This window comes from Cydia splendana, chromosome 1, assembly GCF_910591565.1.
Source record: "Cydia splendana chromosome 1, ilCydSple1.2, whole genome shotgun sequence".
NCBI lineage: Eukaryota > Metazoa > Arthropoda > Insecta > Lepidoptera > Tortricidae > Cydia > Cydia splendana.
In genome coordinates this window covers 20633350-20654169 of record NC_085960.1, presented here as the reverse complement: position 1 = coordinate 20654169, position 20820 = coordinate 20633350, and the positions used below count along the sequence as shown (strand labels likewise).

Genomic DNA, 20820 nt, shown 5'->3' with positions numbered 1-20820 from the left:
CTGTCTCGCCATTCCGCCCTCAATGACATCCTGAGAAGGGCGCTCGTCAGTGCCGGCGTTCCCGCCGCCCTGGAGCCCCAAATAGTGCGGAACGACGGTAAGCGCCCTGACGGGATGTCATTGATTCCCTGGAAGATGGGTCGTGCGTTGGTATGGGACGCCACTTGCGCTGACACGGTAGCGGCGTCCTACGTCCCATCGACCAGCAGGCGTGCTGGCGCGGCGGCGGACACTCGGGAGCGTCAAAAGGTAGCTAAATACAGCTGTCTCGGCGCTCAATACGAATTCGTCGCATTTGGCGTCGAGACGCTTGGTTCGTGGGGCAGAGGTGCACAGATGCTCCATAAGGCGCTCGGGAAACGGCTGAGGGAGGCAACGGGCGACCCCCGCGCTGGCAGCTTTCTCGCGCAGAGAATTGCCATCGCAATCCAGCGCGGGAACGCTGCCTGCATGTTGGGCACCCTCCCGAGGGCACCAAATTTTAATAGGTATTTATAATTTTTAGTTTTAGTTAATTTAAATGTAGTTAGTTTTATATTCCTGTTTATGTCTTTTAGTAATTTATATTAATAAATCCCGCAGTATTTATGTGTAAACTGCAAACATGACGTCGACTAAACAAACTTGGTACAATGTGACTGCATGTTCGCCAACTTCGAAGTGAAACGTGCGAGTTAATTTTACAAGTAGAGTGCAAATTTTAACTGAATCGCAGTTGTTTAGAACTTTAAGCCAGTTTGACTCGCGTCTGATTTACTTTTGTATGATGGTCTGTTATAGTGCAAAAAGTAGCCTCGCTTATTAATTGACAGATACATTGGCAACAAAAGTGGTTCGAGTGGGAAATGTTATTGTTGAAATCTGAAAATTGTTACCAGAGCCTTCATATCTCCACTTTATTTACGATAATCATCAATACGAGACTGAACTAACTGATATTTCAAGTTAAATAAAAAGCTTGTAATAAAACACATCCTACAATTCCTATACATACAAGAAGCAAGGGATGTTAAACTTATAAAATTTAGCACAACCGTGCGGCAGTCTGTGAAACAATAATGCTTCGTGCCGTTCCTTTTACGATTCATAACTTTGTTTTACCACCACACAGCGCTATAGACAAACTACCGCGTTTATTTTTTATGTTAGCTGATGTTCATATATAAAAGTGAATTAAAAATATAATCTCAAAATATTGCAGCATATACAAACTATAAAAAGGAATAAATCTGAATAAGTATCTACATATGTATTATTGTACATACATACGCGAAGGTTAGCTGGAAGAGAGAGGGATAAGTACCAATTCTGGTTATGTGCACCTGTTATAGTACATTAAGTGATTACTACACTACACTACTACAACTACATATCTTTAAGGATTTAAAACTTCAGAAATGACCTAATTCTATTTATTTGTATATTACTTAAATAAATAATGTCACGAATTAAAATGTATTGTATAAAATCACTTTATTACCAAATATGGAAGTCTTGCGCTCTTCAAGTGATGTGTGCATTAAAATACTTTTTAAAACTCGACTAAATTAAAAAAAAAAACTTAGTCTTGTTGACCTAGAATATATAATATATTTTGTACAAAAAAAAACATGACATCGGGTGATCTTATCAAAGTGGCCGCTTTTTCAATATCACGCAATCTGCCTCGTCATTACTCGGTCCAAAATGTGCTTCTAGCGCATAGAAATTTCACCCTCAAGTATAAGGCCCTAAGAAGTTAGCTTTTTAGTACATAACAGTGTCAGCGTGATTTGGTATATTTTCTCGATTTCAAAGTCTGGTCTTCAAATAAATATCACAAATTCTTGGTTTAAAACAACGAATAAACTGATCTTTCGCCGGTAATTGTGTCCATGTTAAGTCGTTAAAAACTTACAACCTCATTTTCACCACCTAAGGGCTGTAATTTAAAGAACTCATTTCTTAGTGAAGCTCTACAACATTCTTCATAGGTTTAAGCTGTGCGTTGTATGTCATCTATATACATATGTACGAGTAACGGAGCTGTTTAATATAACCGAAGCAAAACATGTATAAAAACCTTTGTGAATCAGTATACTAGTAGCTCCGTGAGCTGTAGACCTCGCGAGCAGAGCTTTAAATAAGGTAAGTACCCCTATTAACGAGCCCATTAAAATCGGCACTGATTACCGCGGTATGTACAAAAAAGCGTTTTATAAGAAAGCCTATTGACTTTTTTAAAATTGAAGTACACACAAATAAAGCCTTCTCTATTGACTGTCGAATAAGTATAGCATTAGTAAAGAAACACAAAGTAAACAATTCGAAAACCATAAACTAACTCATCGGGGGCGCATGATTTGAATGCTCCATGCTAACGCGCAACACCTCAAGTAAGCAAACGCGTATTTTATTCAGTGATTTTCATAGTAATGGTGAATATTATAGAAAGGCTAAGACTTTATATCAATTCTTAATTATGATATTTATGGTTCCCTAATCCTCAATTTGTAAATATTTGCTTACCAATAGTAAAAAACAGGAAATTAAAAACCTCGGTGTTGAGTTCCATTTTTTGGTGTGGTTCCTAATTTCGAGGTGTATCTCGGTAATAGCGGAAACGGTATTTTAAGTTCGAAGGGTTATATATTCATATGTAAATACATATTTCCTTAACTCTTGATGTTATTGAAATATAAAACCATATATAAAGCTAAAGAGCTATTAACGTGGTATGAAATCTATTCAAGAACTCTTAATTTTGACTACAGTTTTAAGCACTTAACTGGGGGTTTCCTTAGAAACCATTATATGAGAATCTTGTTTAAATATTGATATAAAAACAAAAGCATGGCTGTCAAGTCTGTTTTATACAATGTTTCGTAATATTTAGTATCTTCCATTTTGATTGTGTTCAAAATAAACGCGATCTTTATTTATTTTTATTACTCGCAAATGAGTTTTCCAATAATGTGAATCAAACCGTTTAGCGATGGTAACAAAAGACATCACTCGGTAATAAGATGTATGGGAACCCAATACCGATCCACCCACAACTTTGGTAGGAAATAAATAGGTTCATTATATAATTATTATAAAACCTATTGTATTACACACCAATATATTAATACACCAACATACAATCGCAATCCAACGCGGCAACGCAGCGAGCGTGATGGGCACCTTTGCGTCGGGGGCAGCCCGAGACGGGTTTCAGTAGGTTGTTTATTTTATACATATTTAAGTTTCGTTTTTAATTAATTTAAAATTATGTTTGGATTATGTGTTATTAATAGGTAATGGATGCAGTATGTACCTACATCCAAAATTAATTTAAGTATTTTAATATTTGATTTCACATATCTTGTATCATTGGATCAATTTGATGTTGATGTGCATTTATTTGTGTGATGAACACAGATATTTGTTCCTAAGTCATGGGTGATTTCTATGTAGGTATATAAGTGTGCCCAGCAGTGGGACGTACCTATATAGGCTGAATTATTATTTTTATTTTATAAACTTCTATTTGTCTATAAGTATATATATATATATATATATATATATATATATATAAATATGTATAGCGTCGCCTAGTATCCATAGTAGAAGCTCTGCATAGTCTGGGGCTATGTCGATCTGTGTAAGATGTCCCCTTATATTTATTTATTTTATATTGTTTTATGTAGATACTTATAATTATACAGCATGTATTTTTGATACGACCACATATACGAGTATATTATTATCTAAAGTGTAGTTAGTAGGTGTAAGTAGACTCAAAGAAATTCACTATCATAATTATGTTTTACAAAAAATTCTGTTATTTTTCCTTATAGAAAAACCAAAAAATATATTAATTGAATCTTATGATTGGAAATCTGAATAAATATAATACCTACTATTTATTTCACTACTATTATCAAATAAATATAAGTAGGAACTAAAAATGCGATGGGTTTATTTACCCTCGTAAAAAGGAACCCTTATCCGCGGTATTTGGGTAGCAATGATCAATTACCACGGTAATGGGCGATTTCGACATTTTAGGTTTAATAATTATTTTTTTCTATATAACTGGCCAAAACAAGTCCAAAAACGATTGAAATATACATATCGATATACAAACTACCATAAAAAAATATGTCATTGTCCATACAGAGCCAGCTTATGTTTCATTTTTGGCTGTATTTGTAAAAGTTGCTTAACCCCCTCGTTAATAGGGGTACTTACCTTAATATGGTGCTAAGAGCTTTAAATATAGTAAATTAAAAAAAAACAATACGAAATTTATGTGTAAAAAAATACAAAAGTTATAATATCCCAGCATACAATTACTGGGGATCGAACCCAGACCCTCTGCGCAAACAGAAAAAGCGAACGTTTACCAACTGAGCCAAATAGTTCTTAGATGGGTTGACGAAATTTAGCTACTCCTTCTCAAATTAAAATTAGTTAAAATTAAATATCTCAATACCTCCGAAACCAGCGAAATAAATTTTCTGAATTTTTGGCCATTTAATCTATAAACATATCTCAAAAAGAAAACACTCGTATGGTACCGATACCACTATTTGTTTAGGCGCGAGCTATCACGACTCCGCCATTTTAAAAAAATCCAAAAAACCGGACGGACAAAAAAAAATTATTTAGACATAGAATCCAGTCACAAAATTTCACGAGATTCGGTTAAGAATTGCGACCTGTAGAGGAGAACATCCGGACATACAGAAGCAAAATGCTCCAGTCGAAACGTAGACCTTCGCTACGCTCCGGTCAACTATACAAAGTTTCAGCAACTTTTAAGTTTTATCACGATACGAGAGCTATATGTTAATTGTTAATTACTTTTCAAATACTATACAGTTTGTAAACACATCTTTATCCGTCAAATTAAACGAATAAACGGTTCCGCAATATCGTGTCCATAAAATATGATATTACGATATTAGGCATGTATAGCGGTGGTTTGGTCTTCCGGAAATCCAGAATTGAGTTGTAGGAACTATGCGGCGTGTCAGACCTTTTTAATAAAGAATGTCCATCTTTATTTATTGCAGTAACTTTGTCGCCTGAGTGTACGGGGTTCGTTTGCGTGAAATCCGGTAGTTCTGGTTTTTTTGCAGACTTGTTTATGATGGTGGCCCAATAAATAATCCAAGTTTGTGACCTCGAGCGACGAACGCAATTTTGTCAAAAATCTACTAAACCGCGAAAGATTCAGTTTTTTTAGATTTGGGCGATTATAACCCTAAAGGACTAGTTTTTGATAATACCTTCTCGGAACGTTTTTAAATAGACTAAATTTGCTACAATACGTGACTATAATTGTCTCTGTAGTATCTAATGGGTTTCGAGATAAAGCCTTTCAAAAATTATATTTTTTTCGAACTTGAATTCGTAGGCTAAGTAAGTAAATACAGTGAGTATGCACTTTTGTCTCAGGCTATGCCTCTTGACACGATTGTTCCTAAGGTCAAACAAAGCTGATTTGCCCGGTAGCCTCGAGATCGTAATCGTACCGTGCCTACCCCCCTATATTTCTTCCTGCTCTTAGCAACTAGGGCAAGTTATATTCATTTTCATATAATTGAGATCTAATATAATTTTCATATGATCTAAGAAGAAGTGTAATGTATTACTCACGCATAGCCTGCCAGTATGTTCATCAAGGAGGACTTGCCAGCACCCGAAGGTCCGAGAATGCACGTCAGCTCACCCGATCGAAACTCTCCTGATACATTGTGCAGAATAGTGTTATCCCCTGGAAAGAAGTATATCTGTTTATTACGAATAATTATCTATGTACCTATACATTTGTGTATCATTCATTGTAGACGCACAATTGTAGCCCATTATTTACGATTTTATTAGTTTGAAGACGCAGTACGAGGGGCACACCGAAATGATCGGTAAAAAAAAATTAGCTGCAAGTTAGACATAAATTATGATTTATTGTTTTTTTAAGTATGTTCTTTTGCAATGAATGCATTTCTGCATTCTTTCGAACCATTAATTAAAGCAGTTTTTGTACTCTGAAGTAGGCATTACCAAAATGGCCGATTTGTAGATTTTCATTGGCTTGACCTTGGCTTCGAAGACCCAAACTGCCGATTGATGCTTCCTTTAAGGTTCATAGGAATAAACCCTCGATTGATAACCTGAGACGATATTAAGTATACACGGCTTTTGACGTCCCTCCGTTAAAGCGTTTCAGAGAGAGTAGATCGGTACCAAACAACACAAGCCATACTTTGCTCTTCAGACAAATTATGTGGTACCCATCGGGAAAACAGGTTTCTGACACCCAATTAACTATGTACAATAGTTTGGATTACAGTCATTCAAATGCCCATAGTTCTCCGGATTTGCTCGTATTATCTTTTGCACAGCCGTGTCGTTTTCAAGTATTACCGCTGTTTTTGGTCGACTTGTAGAAGGTAGAGTACTGAGAGAGGCACGACCCCGTCAAAACTCCGCAGACCAGCGATATATTGTCATTTGACTAGGCACTTCAACAACATATATGTATAGAAATAAGCTCGATGAGACATCCATCACGAAATAACTCTCGGCGAAAGTTGTGATAAATTCGGTCACGGAAATTTTCACGCGTGAGCCCCTTTCTTTTTATCGACTAGTAAATTTTAAAGCGCTATAATAAATATATTCATATTTTTTTTTAATTAAGGATATGTCATCGTGATTGTAAATAGCCAGTATGCATGTATCAGGTTTTATTCAAACTCATCCTAAACTACACAATTCCCGTCAATTTCGGTGTGCCCCTCGTAGTAAAGTTGGACTCAAGGAAATTTGAGCCGTTGGTAGTTGGTAGTCCTATTGGTAGTTCCTATTTTTCAAATTATCTATACATACCTACATATATTTTATAGTATGTGACCTGTGTGATGAAAATTATAAAAACACAATTATTTCATTGCATTTTTATTCCGAGTGTCAAGTAAACTGCACGTAGGCAACGATAGATAGGTAATTAAGTAATAATATATACTCTGACGATGTTTTTACGATGATATAAAACGAATTGTCACTTCGTTTTATTATAGTCATAATTTAAATACTGAAATGACTCATGAGCCGCACTTATTATACAGTTATAAATGTAGATGTTAATTAAATAAATATATAATATATTAAATAATATAAAGATTAACGAATGGAATGTATAGTAAATTAACATGTATTTAATAATTGTAGTTTGTTGTAAGATCATTTATTGAGTAAAGTCAATACTGATAAGTGTGCCATACGGGTATAAATAATAAGGGTGACTAGGCCTTCACATTGGGGTCTGTTTATCGCCGTTTACACATTGATTAGTGTTTATTGTGAGTTCATAAATTTGCTACTTGCGTTTAGTGGCAAATGTAGGTACTTATGTACTCGCAATAACACTAATCAATGTGTAAACAGGCCCCAATGTGAAGGCCTAGTCACCCTTACCCGTACTGACCTTAAATATACACCGGAACAGGTGACGCAACAGAAAACTGTGCCACGTATTTTTTATTTAGCTCTTAAGAATTCTATTATTACTTACTATTAGAACAATGATATATAACTTATAATATAGCAAGGGCTAAGAATAGTAGATATATAACACAGGTTGGACCTGCAGAGCCGACCCTTTCCCTTCTTTTTTGTGGGTAGGCACGGTACGATCTCGTGGCTATCGGGCCAAATCAGCTTTGGTTGACCTTAAGAACAATCGTGCCAATCGCCTGAGACAAAAGTGCATACACATTACACACTGCACTGAGTCTACGAATTCAAGTTAAAAAAATTATAAATTTTTGAAAGACTATCTCGGAAAATATAGATATAGATCTATACAGACATGTCTAGTGTCGTATTGTAGAGAATTTAGTTTACTTTAAAAGGGTCAATTTTCAAATAGGCATTTTTTGCTGTCCCACGGCTAAAACTCGAAGTCCATAGGACTAAAAGACTGGGTTTGTATATATTTTCATTCAATGTATTATAAGCTTTAAAATCATGCACAACTGTACCTAAAATATTATTTGTTTCTGACAAAATCGCATTTGAAGTTCCAAAAACGGCGAAATTTGCCGCTTTTTCGCGTGTCCCAGTGGCGGCATAGCGCAATAAAAAAAATCATAACTTTGGATGTAGGCAACGTATTATAAGCACGTGGTCGAATGCTGATAGCGACCCTGCGGCACCCCATCTAAAGCGGAGTTGGCACTCGTTGGTGGTTTTAGACGGTAGTCCTCCACTGGTTAGTCCGTCATCCCCCCTGGTACCCCCTGACCAGGTGGCATGCGTAAACGCATTTCCCCAACGTAAAAAAAAAAAAAAAAAAAGGCAACGTATTATAAACAACTTTGTATTTTTATAAAGAGCATTTTCTAGAGAATTGATTTAATGATATTGATAAATTAATGCGTTATTTAATAAAACAAGGGAAGCCTTTTTATCGCTGTCCCGCGCGGCACCTGTTTTGTTATGACTTCAATCCCCTATAATCTTCTTTGTCTATTGAATAACGGTTAGATTAAATTTACGAAGCAATAGTTCGGTTAGTTGTGCATCGATTGACATTGAATGTGGACGCGGAAACACTTTAATTTATTTAAAAACAGGTAAGAATCTCTTTCGATATATTTTGGTACGACTACAATGACATTTGTATGGACGCTTAATACGTTGGTACATACACAGTTGATATAAAAATGTTTATTTTATAATAATAGTTGCAAATATAGTGTTAAAATATATAGTAAAATAAATAAGTGGATCGGTTGTATTGTGTAGGAAATATCGCTAAAAATATTATTGGCGACATGTCGCAACATTTGTATGGCGACATTTATACGGCTATTTTGACCGTAAAATGTCGATTGTGGCATACAAATGTCGACATAGTGTCATACAGATGTCGAGAAGGTGCCATACAAATGTCGTCAGGGTCTTATAAATGTAACAAAAATAATAAATAGTGGTATATACATGTTGATACTGCCATACAATGTCGAAAAAATGCCCTATACATGTCAAAAGCGCCTTACAAATGGCTAAATAGTGCCATACAAATGTCGATCTTTAAACGTCCATATCTAGCTAACTATAAAAAGTGCAGAGGTGCCTCGTAGAGTATATTTTTTGTTGTTAAGAACCCTTCCTAAAACAATGATTATAAATCAGATTTTTCAAACATAAAAAATTGACCCAAAAACGTCTTGAAAAGGTACTATCAAAAACTAGTCATTTAGGGTTATAATTGCCCAAATCTTAAAAGAATCCGAAATTTTCGCGGTTTTTACGATTATTGTCAAATTTACCTTCGGCGCTCGAGGTCAAAAACTTGGATTATTCATTGAGCCATCATCAGAAACAAGTCTGCAAAAATCAGAACTACCGAATTTGACGCAAACGACCCCCGTTACAAAAAGAGTGACATAGTTACTGGATTATAAATGCTGTCTACAGTTTTCTAATAATTTTCTGGTGCTTTATTTCGTGCATAGTGTGAAATAATTTATTTTAAATGTAGGAAACACCCCCATTAAAGTTAGCGAAACCATTTAAATTGTACATTGTGCACATTTCTCATGTAACTGAATTACAGTTATTCTTTTTGAGAAATAAATGTCTTTAAACCGATTTCAATTCTCATTCATTTGACAGTTCCATGGCAAGGAAAACCAAAGTTTTAAATGCTATTAATACCTACAAAACTGCAAGGAATACAGGTTTTTAGGTTACAGAAAGCACTGACAAAGTGCCTTTGAGCTAAATTATTTGAGCCATCCGGCTTGCAGCGGGGAACATTACAAAGTGTAAAAGACGCTTCATTCGTCCAGCTCAGAAACAGCGAATTTATTTGACGGGATAGTCATATAGCTTGAAATTATTTGAAGTACCTACCTCTGCTACAGATGCATGTTTCATATAACATGCTAAGAAAGTTATATTTTTTAGAACTAATAAATTTGTGGGACAATTTAAACTGAATTATATCGTGACAAGTGCCATTTAATTTGATTGTGAGTCATACTCAAATAATTAGCTACTTTTTTTGTTCTCAATAATATTCGAAAACATTGGTTAATTAATTTTTGAGCTGATGAGATCGAAAGAGGTCACAAACAAATTATTAAGATTATGCTGCCAAAAAAATAGGTAGGTAGGTACATATCGACGCCGGAAAGCAAACACGTAGTAACCCACAAAAACCAATTTGTTCACCAGAGCCGAAAAACTTATCGAGTTTAGAAAAAAAAACATAACTATCTTGTTCATGAACATAACTTACTCAAATTTGGATGCATCATTCAAAATTTTTTGGAATTCAATTTCATTTAAATGAATTTAACCGCAAGTTGTTAAAAGTCCATATTTTGTGGGTTACTACGTTTTGATATGTTTTACACAGTTCGCAAACACGTAGTAAACGCCCGTACCAAATGTATAGGATAGCATTTCCTTAAATATTTTATGGACAGCAAAAACGCAGTAATCCACCTGAACATGACAAAAGATATCCGTAATAAAGTCTTAAACGTTGCGGTTTAGACATTTTGGGTGAACAAAATGCTGTAACAGTATTTGTTTTCTTCTTGTAAGCAATTTAGAATGCATTAAATGTATTGCCAAAAATTTTACCACACCCTTAAAAAGGATTTTTCTACCGGTAAAACTGTTTTAATATTTTTGATCACTTTTAAAGCAGTTTATTTATTACAGCACTCTACATTTATACTATACTATTTATACTGTTTTTATTAGTATTGAATTTTTAACAATATTTTGGTGGTAACTACTGGGAAAAAAAATTCCCACCTTTTACCAGTGGTAACTACTGGGAATAAAAATTCCCAGTAGTTACCACCAAGCCGAGTTGGTGGTAACTAGTGGGATTTTTTTCCCAGTAGTTACCAGTGGTAAAAGGTGGGAAAAAAATTTCCAGTAGTTACCACTGGTAAGAACTTGGTGGTAACTAGTGGGAATAACCGAAAAATGTAATAAAAAAGTTTTTGACCTTGTGTGGGTTACTACGTGTTTGCTTTCCGGCATCGATATGTAAAATTGTATGAAGTTCCTTTGTAAAATAATGAGGCTAATTAAAGCTTACACTTCGGTATCATAAATATGTCATTTTGTTCGTGCGTTCGTGCGTCTCGCAAATGTAAGCTCGAAATGGCCTAGCTAAAAAGTCTAATATTATCGTTAGAGACATGCCCCCTAAACAGCAAACTTTGTATTTATTATATTAGTCTCAATGCAACTGGCTCACACCAATATTAATTAGCGGTGGGAGAGAGATCCACTGAGACAAATATCATATTATATCTATGTATCAAATGAACATGATACGTTGGTTTAGCTTATTACACCCAGCTGCTACAGTTGAAGGGATATACCGCAGGCTAGTCGAGTTGCTTTTCTAGCTCGCTAAGACAAAGACGGTCCTGTGGCAAAGAGTATTATATAAAGAATAAATTTATACGACGTCCAAAGATAACCTGAAATATTTTACGCTAAAAATAAAGCAACGAATCGCAGTTTATTGCCTTCCTATACCTGATATATCTTTTATACTTACTTAACATTTCTGGCTTAGTAGTAGTAGTGCGTGTTTTTGTAGTTTTGATTATTTGCTTTTATGCTGGGCATTTTGGGCTGACATAGATTTTTTCATTATACATATTTTCTGATCACTGGGTTCACGTTTGAAACTTGAATACAACACATAAATGAATGTAGCCACCACCAACAACAATCGATGGATTTACCCATGGTATAATAATGGATTTACCTACAGAATAACGTTATTCAAAACTATGAAACTTCCTAAACAAAAAAAGCGAATCCTTATCCTATAGGTATCATAGTGTCAACACAGCTACGGATGGTGATACTGTTCACCTGAGAACGACTTGTGAATTGTCATCGCCTGTAGTTAAAACAATTCCTCCGTTTCACAAAAGTGAAAGTTTTCGAATTCCGTAAGGTATCTCGTTGTTACAAAATACTACGCACTTCATTAAATTTCGTTCCACGCATACCGAGACGCAGACACAGTTAGTGTAAAATATACATTTTGATAAACACAAAGAAGATAGGCACAGGGTTTATGTAGGCTCCCATAATCTTACAAATAATTTTATGGCAGTTCGCACTATCTACGGCCTACCCGCAATGTTATTTGCAAGGGTCGATTTCCCATTCTATATAACTAACCCGTTATTTCAAAGATATGTACCTACTTGCACATTATCCTTGGGATAGAGCTTTTAGTTACCTACCTACTGAATATATGAAGAACAGAGTTTTCTCTTCAACGACTGGACAGTCGACACTTTGCATTCGTATATGTTTTCCGTGATTGAATATCCGTGTGGTTTGTACCCTTGTACCCCTTCACCCTCTCCGATTTACCCTGGTGTGACAAAAAGAGGGTCACTTTATTGATAGCCCGCATTCTGGGTGACTTTTATCGCTAAAAATATTTCTTTGCAATTCCGTTAAATTAGTTTGTCACAATAAGATTCTATACTTATACCTAGTTAAGAGGGCGCTAATGAAAAATTGTAGTTCCTATCAATATTAAAACTACCATTTTTCGTTAGCGCCTACATCAAAATCTGAATTTCAATAAATTTTACAAGTTTTAATCAAGAGCAAGTTAGAGTAGAGCAGTGCTGCGTGGGCTATCAAAATCGCTGCAGACTTTTCTTGGTCTAAAGGCCTGTGCACACCGGCTTGCGTGTCCGTGACGTGCACGTGCGTGTGCGCTAAAATGTTGGAGCCGCACACGCACACGTTACGCAAGCGGTGTGCTGTCTCTCACAAGGATCTGTATACTACAACGCCGCACGTGCACGTCACGCACACGCAGCCAGTGTGCACAGGCCTTTACAAAATGAAAAACGTAACTTCTCGTACCAAAAAATCCCATCATAAGCATTACTTCCCAGTAAAATCATCATTTTTCACATTGTACATTATACAAAAATAACTATGAAAGCAGAACAGTACGCGATAGAGCATACTGTTAAAAAAGCGAACTAAAAAAGCTGATACTGCTAGAATTTCATAGCGGAATTAATCAAAAGCGTCGTCCGTGAGATATTACGCGGTGCTTTCGAGTCATTAGCGCGGGTTGGGGTCGTTGCGGGCTCATTTGAAAAACAGCATCAAAATATACTGTTAAGTAAGGAATTAAATATATCAACTAGGTGAAAAGTGTTTATTTATGTCGTTGGATAGGAATATACTTGGGTGATTGGGCATTAAAAGCCCCAAAAATTCTCTTGTAGTTTCATCTCATAACTAAATATGGTGAAAGCATTCATGTCGTTTAGACTACAGAGCGACGATAAAAAATAAACTCGCGAAATACTGTACATAATAAGTAATAAATATGTATAATCCTAATACCCTTTTGCATCAGTCAGGCAAAATGTAAATATGTACAAATATATTAGTACATATATTAACTAGGTCGCTTTTGCAGGTGTTAATCATGCAGATCCATTACTTACTACTTAGTTAAACATATTAATGAGATATGAGACAGCTTTTGTAAATTTCAAGTTGTAGGTATAGTTCGTAGGTTTCTAATAGAGCCCGACGGCTAATCCTATTGTCTATTGTTAAGTAAAACCGCTCGTGCCACGTGCCACAACCACCTGCATAAAAACCTGCGTACTTCGGTTACTGAGTGCCAGCGAGTCGAACGCTACAGAACCAGTCTAAAATGTGTCATCGAGATGCGTAACAAAGGCGCGTTGTCGGAGAGCGCAATTACACTGGTTTTTCTGAGCGTTGGACTAGCCCGCGCTCAGGTGCTAAATAGAATAATTAAGACCCTTTTTTGCAGGTAAGTAGCACGTGTTGTTTTACTTAACAATAGACAATAGGATTAGCAGTCGGGCTCTATTAGGAAGCTACGAACTATAATAAGTAATCCACGTTGAAAGCATTAAACCCCTTTTGTGATAATAAGTGAAAAGGAGTCGTTCAATTCTGTGGTACTTATAGTTTATTATAAATGTAATCTGCTAATCAATAACTTTAGGTTTCGAATTTAGAGTTACAAATTGCAATGTTCAATAATCCTTGACATATGATCAAAAACCGAATTATAATTTTTGGTACTAGAAAATGAATAGTAGGGGAGGTAGGGGACCATTGGGCAGTCGAGAGGCTCTCAGGCACCCCCTTGTAATAAGTCCTGATTCACAAGGGGGTGCCCGAGCCTCCCGACTGCCCAATGGTCCTCTACCTCTCCTACACATAGGAAATAAGGAAAGTGTTATTCCTACTTCCTATACTATACTTCCATTATTGTGGCTCTACTCGCAGTTATTTGTATCATATGTTTTCTCGTAAAAGATATTGCTTTTCTTGTTTAGATATGATGTTAATTCTATATGTAGCACAAGATAAACTACAGTTAATTACTCAACCTAAAGACCCGAGGGTTCTAGTTCTTAATCGGTGTCCTAGTTTACTAAAGTAGGTTACTTATAATAATACTTACCTAGCTAAGGTAATTGGATGCTGTTGTAGAACTTGCTAGCAAGGGTCTTTTAGGTATTACCACGGTATTACATAATATGCAGCGGAGTTCAGACATATATGTCAGTTCAGACTTGACGTGGGTTTACAAGATATTTACGAGATATCTAATAAATAAAAACACGCATTGGAGTATGTATTCATTGCGCATTGTTGTCTACAACCTGGTTATGAACCAACCTCTATTCACTGACGTTGGTCCGTTTTAATTGTCCATTCGCATATTACTAAGTAGGTACCCTCATGTGTGTATGTTTTAAAGGACTACGAGTAACGATGACCAGTGGTACAATTTGTAAAATAATAAACAATTGATCAAAGCTGGTCAATTTGACCAGGTATGGTCAGTACGTTGACAACTTTTCATATTTTGTAAGTTTTGTAATCAACCACTAGTAGGTAATAAGATAATTATGTTTTTTTTTAATAATATTATATAAGTATTTTATTCAGCAAAAATAATACAGTATAATGAGTAACATCAAAAAGATTAAAAACTAAAATTAAAAACTATATTTTCTTTTACAAATACAAAGCATAGTTCCGTAGCTAAAATGACAAGAGCGGAACCCTTATAGGCTAGTATGGCTTCTTGTATCGTATGAAGGTCGGAATGAATCGCGATGCATTGCCCGACTCGTAATTTTTTTATTGATAATCATTATCGAAAGTAGGCTAGATAGCATAATTTTATTAAAAGTATACAAAGTACCATATTATAAATAATTTAATTGAGACCGAGGAATTAGCACCTTCAAAACAAATTCAACAAACGAAACTATACATATTTATCTAGAACAAAATGTTATTCGTAGATTCGTACTCACACTTTTAGTTCTTTACTATGCGCAACAAAATAAGCTATTGAAATAAATTTTAATACTTACCTAAAATTTATTCCGCCGTATCAATTATGCGTTATATTTGTATGATTTCCTAATTTTGATAAATGTTAAATGTTTTCCTGATACTTAACTCGCGTGGAATGACTTCAAAATATATTTCAATTGAAGTTGTAGGTACCCAATACTATTTACTGCGTCCCAGCACAGTTGCGCAAAATTGTTCTTTAAAACAAGTATCTCGCAACTGAAGAGTTTGTAAACTTCCCCGCCTTCAATTAATATAAATTATGAGTAGGACCGAAAACACAGAAAATATAATCGCAGAGAAGTTTCACTTCTAATAAGTTAGAGTTAAGTCTCTAGTCGGCGTCATTATACGAGTCGAGTAGGTGATGCTTCGCGAATCCACGCGGTCAGAAACCATTAAGGATGATGACTCACGCTAGAATGGTCCGAGTCCGGGCTGAGGCATCGGAAACTTCAGTTTTCTATAGAAAGCATCACGTGATCACCGATCACACGTCATAGAAAACGAAGTTAAGCATATTTTGGATTATGACTACAGCAGCATATATTGTGTTGTTGTCGTGGCCGCATTGCTGTCACGATTAGAATAATCAACTCCAACACTCATTCCATTCAGAAAAGGTAGTAACATAGCCTGTTTCCTGTTTCCTGCTTTGTTGCAACAGTCGGAATGGATCTCATCTTAAAACGGATGTATGCTATGCTTATTGTTAAGATTCTTGTATTTAGTAGGTATTGATACCTAGGTCTATTAAAAAAAATCCCATTATTAAAAAAAAGGTAATTTTATGTATTTATTGGTACGACTTCTGATATTACATTATCTGTGTTATGAATAAGACCGAAAATATAGGGCCGCAAAACTTTTGTATCAATAAATTGTCTTGAACAATTCGAAGTTGTCTTTTGGAGAATCGTTTACACGCTAGATAATTATTTGTTTGCTTAATTAAATAGGTACTGCGTAACTTTTTTCATTTAAGGACTAAACCTGAAGGAAATGTTTCGTATTTAGAAGGTGCATTGATTGATACAATTCGACTGTATTTAATTATAGTGAGTTGATTTGTGAGTACAGAAATTATTAATCTGAATATAGGTAATAATAAATGAACTTTTACTGTCTCCTCCATGTCCTATGTAGGTAAAAAGTTTATCATCTTATATCTTTGAACAAACATGCATTCAAGCGTTTGTTAATAACCTAAAATGGTCCTAATAATATGGGCCCATGTTTTTCTTTGCGATTGTGCTTAGACAAAATCACTAAATATTAATAGCTGATTGTATACGAGTATAACATACTGTGTTTCAATCTTTTATAAAGTCATACTTTCATATAATCATCACCCCATCATCATCATCAACATCTCCTAGCCAATTTCGGCCACAGCGACTGCATTCTATCGCTGACAGCGTCGCTGGTGCGCTCAGGTGACTGACACAGTCAATTTTTGCAGCAAGTGTGGTCAGCACCCCTCCGACATCACTACACCTTATAAAACAAAGTTCCCCGCCGCGTCTGTCTGTTTGTAGGTTTTAGATACCAACCATGCATAGTCTAAGTGAGAAATAAGCTTTGTTTTCCAGACAAGCCCGGACTGCTGTGACGTCACATGATATTGGAAATTGAAGCAACGATCTCGCCTAAACCAAGCCTGAATTCAGGCCAGACGCTACGATATTCAAAATCTAGTTTCCCCAGCGCAAGGTAAATTGATCGGATATAACTTTCGCAAGTTCTTAAATTGACTGGTCTTAGGACTCATTTTATTCTCTAAACACTGGGAATAGGATGAATTTTTCTATAACTTTAACTTTAGAACGCCTTCTTATGTGCAGTTTATTCCGGTAATGGGTAAACAATGGAATACGTTTCGAAAGTTTCGGAACTACCTTACCAATTATACCTATTACAAAATATATATTCAAAAACGTAAGTAAACATTACAAACGACTTATATTTTAGCAAAATATCGCAATCCAGGGTGATTGTATTATGTTTATGTAGTTATCATTTAATGTAGGTATTAATTTTTCTATCATAGGCTACATATAACGACACTTAGTTTATGCATAAAATGACGTCAAAATATGTCCGTAATGTAATAAAGCCGTGATTACTCGTATTAACGCCACAAGGTTTCCATGCACTCCTCTGGGGCCCTGCCTAGTAAATTAATACCTATCTATTGTAATCTCGTTCACGTCAGTGGTTAGTTGTTAATAGATAATGCGCGGGCAATACTGAAAGTTTCCATAATGTGTGAGTTAAAACGTTTATTATTGGAAAATATAACTCTTTGTCTATTTTTGAGGTATCCAGTGGCAGATTTCCGATTTCGATTCCAATAATTTTCGAGCGCGTACCTATAGTGCGAGGGAGGGGGTTGATTAATAGTGACAATGGATCGCTGGCCATCAGATGAGCGTGCACAGCACATACTACACAGTCATGCTATTAAGTATTGAGGCGTTATCTAACCAACGGCTTTTGACTCAGTACTGCAAGAGCCCGACTTTGTTTTTAATTTTTGACATTGGAAATGTCTTTTCGTTCGCTCCAGTATACGGTCCGATTTCACGAAAAAGTGCGATCCCCTTATATCTCGGAAAGTTGTGAAGATATGATATTAAAAAATAGGCTCAAAAGACGCATAATCACGAGAGCTGTAAGGTGCAAAAATAATTATTCGAGAAAGTCAAAAACAAAAAAAGTTATGGTCGAAATAGTGAAAATAAAATTAAATTTTTTCCGAATTTTTGATTTTGGTGCTCGATAATTTGGAAACGAAGAATGATATCAAAAATTTGAGAAAAACGGCTCTGGACAATTTAGTCAGCTACAATTTGAGCCTAAAACAAAGACGATCGGGTTAAGGGTTTGCCCTGTAGCCTAACCTTAAAATAGTCAAAAACCCAGAACGACATTTTTCACAGGACATTTATGACTTCATGTTTCGCAGAGTTCGTTATCGGTGTTTGTTGTGAATTATCGGGATTATGACGGCAGAATAACACTTGCACTGCTTGTGGTGGTGGAAATAGAAATAGAGGCAGAGGCAGAGGCAGAGGGATAGGGATAGGGAGAGAGAGAGAGAGAGAGGGAGAGGGAGAGGGAGAGGGAGAGGGAGAGGGAGAGGGAGAGGGAGAGGGAGAGGGAGAGGGAGAGGGAGAGGGAGAGGGAGAGGGAGAGGGAGAGGGAGAGGGAGAGGGAGAGGGAGAGGGAGAGGGAGAGGGAGAGGGAGAGGGAGAGGGAGAGGGAGAGGGAGAGGGAGAGGGAGAGGGAGAGGGAGAGGGAGAGGGAGAGGAGAGGGAGAGGGAGAGGGAGAGGGAGAGGGAGAGGAGAGGGAGAGGGAGAGGGAGAGGGAGAGGGAGAGGGAGAGGGAGAGGGGAGGGAGAGGGAGAGGGAGAGGGAGAGGGAGAGGGGAGGGAGAGGGAGAGGGAGAGGGGAGAGGGAGAGGAGAGGGAGAGGGAGAGGGAGAGGGAGAGGGAGAGGGAGAGGGAGAGGGAGAGGGAGAGGGAGAGGGAGAGGGAGAGGGAGAGGGAGAGGGAGAGGGAGAGGGAGAGGGAGAGGGAGAGGGAGAGGGAGAGGGAGAGGGAGAGGGAGAGGGAGAGGGAGAGGGAGAGGGAGAGGGAGAGGGAGAGGGAGAGGGAGAGGGAGAGGGAGAGGGAGAGAGGGAGAGGGAGAGGGAGAGGGAGAGGGAGAGGGAGAGGGAGAGGGAGAGGAGAGGGAGAGGGAGAGGGAGAGGAGAGGGAGGAGGGAGAGGGAGAGGGAGAGGGAGAGGGAGGAGGGAGAGGGGAGGGAGAGGGAGAGGGAGAGGGAGAGGGAGAGGGAGAGGGAGAGGGAGAGGGAGAGGGAGAGGGAGAGGGAGAGGGAGAGGGAGAGGGAGAGGGAGAGGGAGAGGGAGAGGGAGAGGGAGAGGGAGAGGGAGAGGGAGAGGAGGGGAGAGGGAGAGGGAGAGGGAGAGGGAGAGGGAGAGGGAGAGGGAGAGGGAGAGGGAGAGGGAGAGGGAGAGGGAGAGGGAGAGGGAGAGGGAGAGGGAGAGGGAGAGGGAGAGGGAGAGGGAGAGGGAGAGGGAGAGGGAGAGGGAGAGGGAGAGGGAGAGGGAGAGGGAGAGGGAGAGGGAGAGGGAGAGGGAGAGGGAGAGGGAGAGGGAGAGGGAGAGGGAGAGGGAGAGGGAGAGGGAGAGGGAGAGGGAGAGGGAGAGGGAGAGGGAGAAACACAAAATAAAAACTTATACAGAGAAACATAAGAAAAAGTGCCACGAAATGGTCTCACCTCAGCATGTTGCTGGCGGCTGCTAGCAGATAGCTGATGCTGAACCCTGGCAGTACCTAGTGGAGCTCGGGTTTAATACAACATAAGCACACGCTGTTTTGGTCATCGGACTCGTCTCGATGAGCACTTAGGAGAGTAGTACCCAAGATAGAGCTGATGCTGAACCCTGGTTGTACCTAGCGGAACTCAGGTTTGGTGCAACATAGGCACACGCTGTTTTGGACACCCGATTCGTCATGATCGAGCACATGGTAGAGCATTACCCAAGATAGCTGATGCTGAACCCTGGTAGTACCTATTGGAACTCAGGTTTGGTGCAACATAGACAAACGCTGTTATGGTCATCTCTCGTCGCGTCAAACTGCTGTCAAGAAAATTTCATATCTTGCAGCAAATGGGCCGCTGCCGATCACCACTTCTCGAGTTGACTACGGATTTGCCGTGTAATAATTTTCTTGTACTTTGAACATTAATATATCCTGCTTATTAATCGAAAAATGAAATATGTACCTATACTTATGCGCCACGGCGACAATTATTCAAACTTGGATACGCGTGTGGAAATTTTGCAATTTGTTTGTTCACATGCGTTATGTCCCGGATACTTGTGTTAGTCTAAGAATAAAATAATTATCATTCAACGTTGTAGTTTTATTTTGTAACTTTTTCCTTATCCAGACTTTCTCGTCGCTCAGCGACAATATTTTTTCGAATTCCGTAGATTCATTTCCAATGTGCTCGATAGTCGTGTGAGGCACGAAATCTGTGAATTTTTGTTATAAAACTGTTAAGTATTTGATCTGTCAGCTGACATTGATAACTTTTCTGGTCCATAAATATCGGAACAAGAAATTAAAATCAAAAGTGGAGACCACGACGTAAGTTGTCATATTAATTTTAATAGACGCCCTAGCTAGGTAGAAAATGTGATTAAAAAAAATGAAATCTGCAACATGTACTTTTAATAAAAGTAAATAGTTTTGGTGTACATAATTTTAGTTTTTCTTTAATTTGCAATCGGAAATCTGCCACTGGACACACTGTAGAAAGAAATGGTAACAACATTAACAACTACATAATTTAATATCTGATGAATATTTGACAAATACAATC

The 20820-nt window shown here is 37.5% G+C and overlaps 1 protein-coding gene across 1 annotated transcript in view; it reads right to left on the bottom strand.

Moving 5' to 3' along the window:
* LOC134791666 (ATP-binding cassette subfamily G member 4-like) overlaps positions 1–20820 on the bottom strand; it is a 154142-nt gene that overhangs the window by 87646 nt on the left and 45676 nt on the right. The window contains exon 2 of the mRNA XM_063762753.1: positions 5629–5746. Within this exon, the coding sequence (XP_063618823.1) occupies positions 5629–5746 (118 nt within the window). The remainder of the gene's footprint in view (positions 1–5628; positions 5747–20820) is intronic.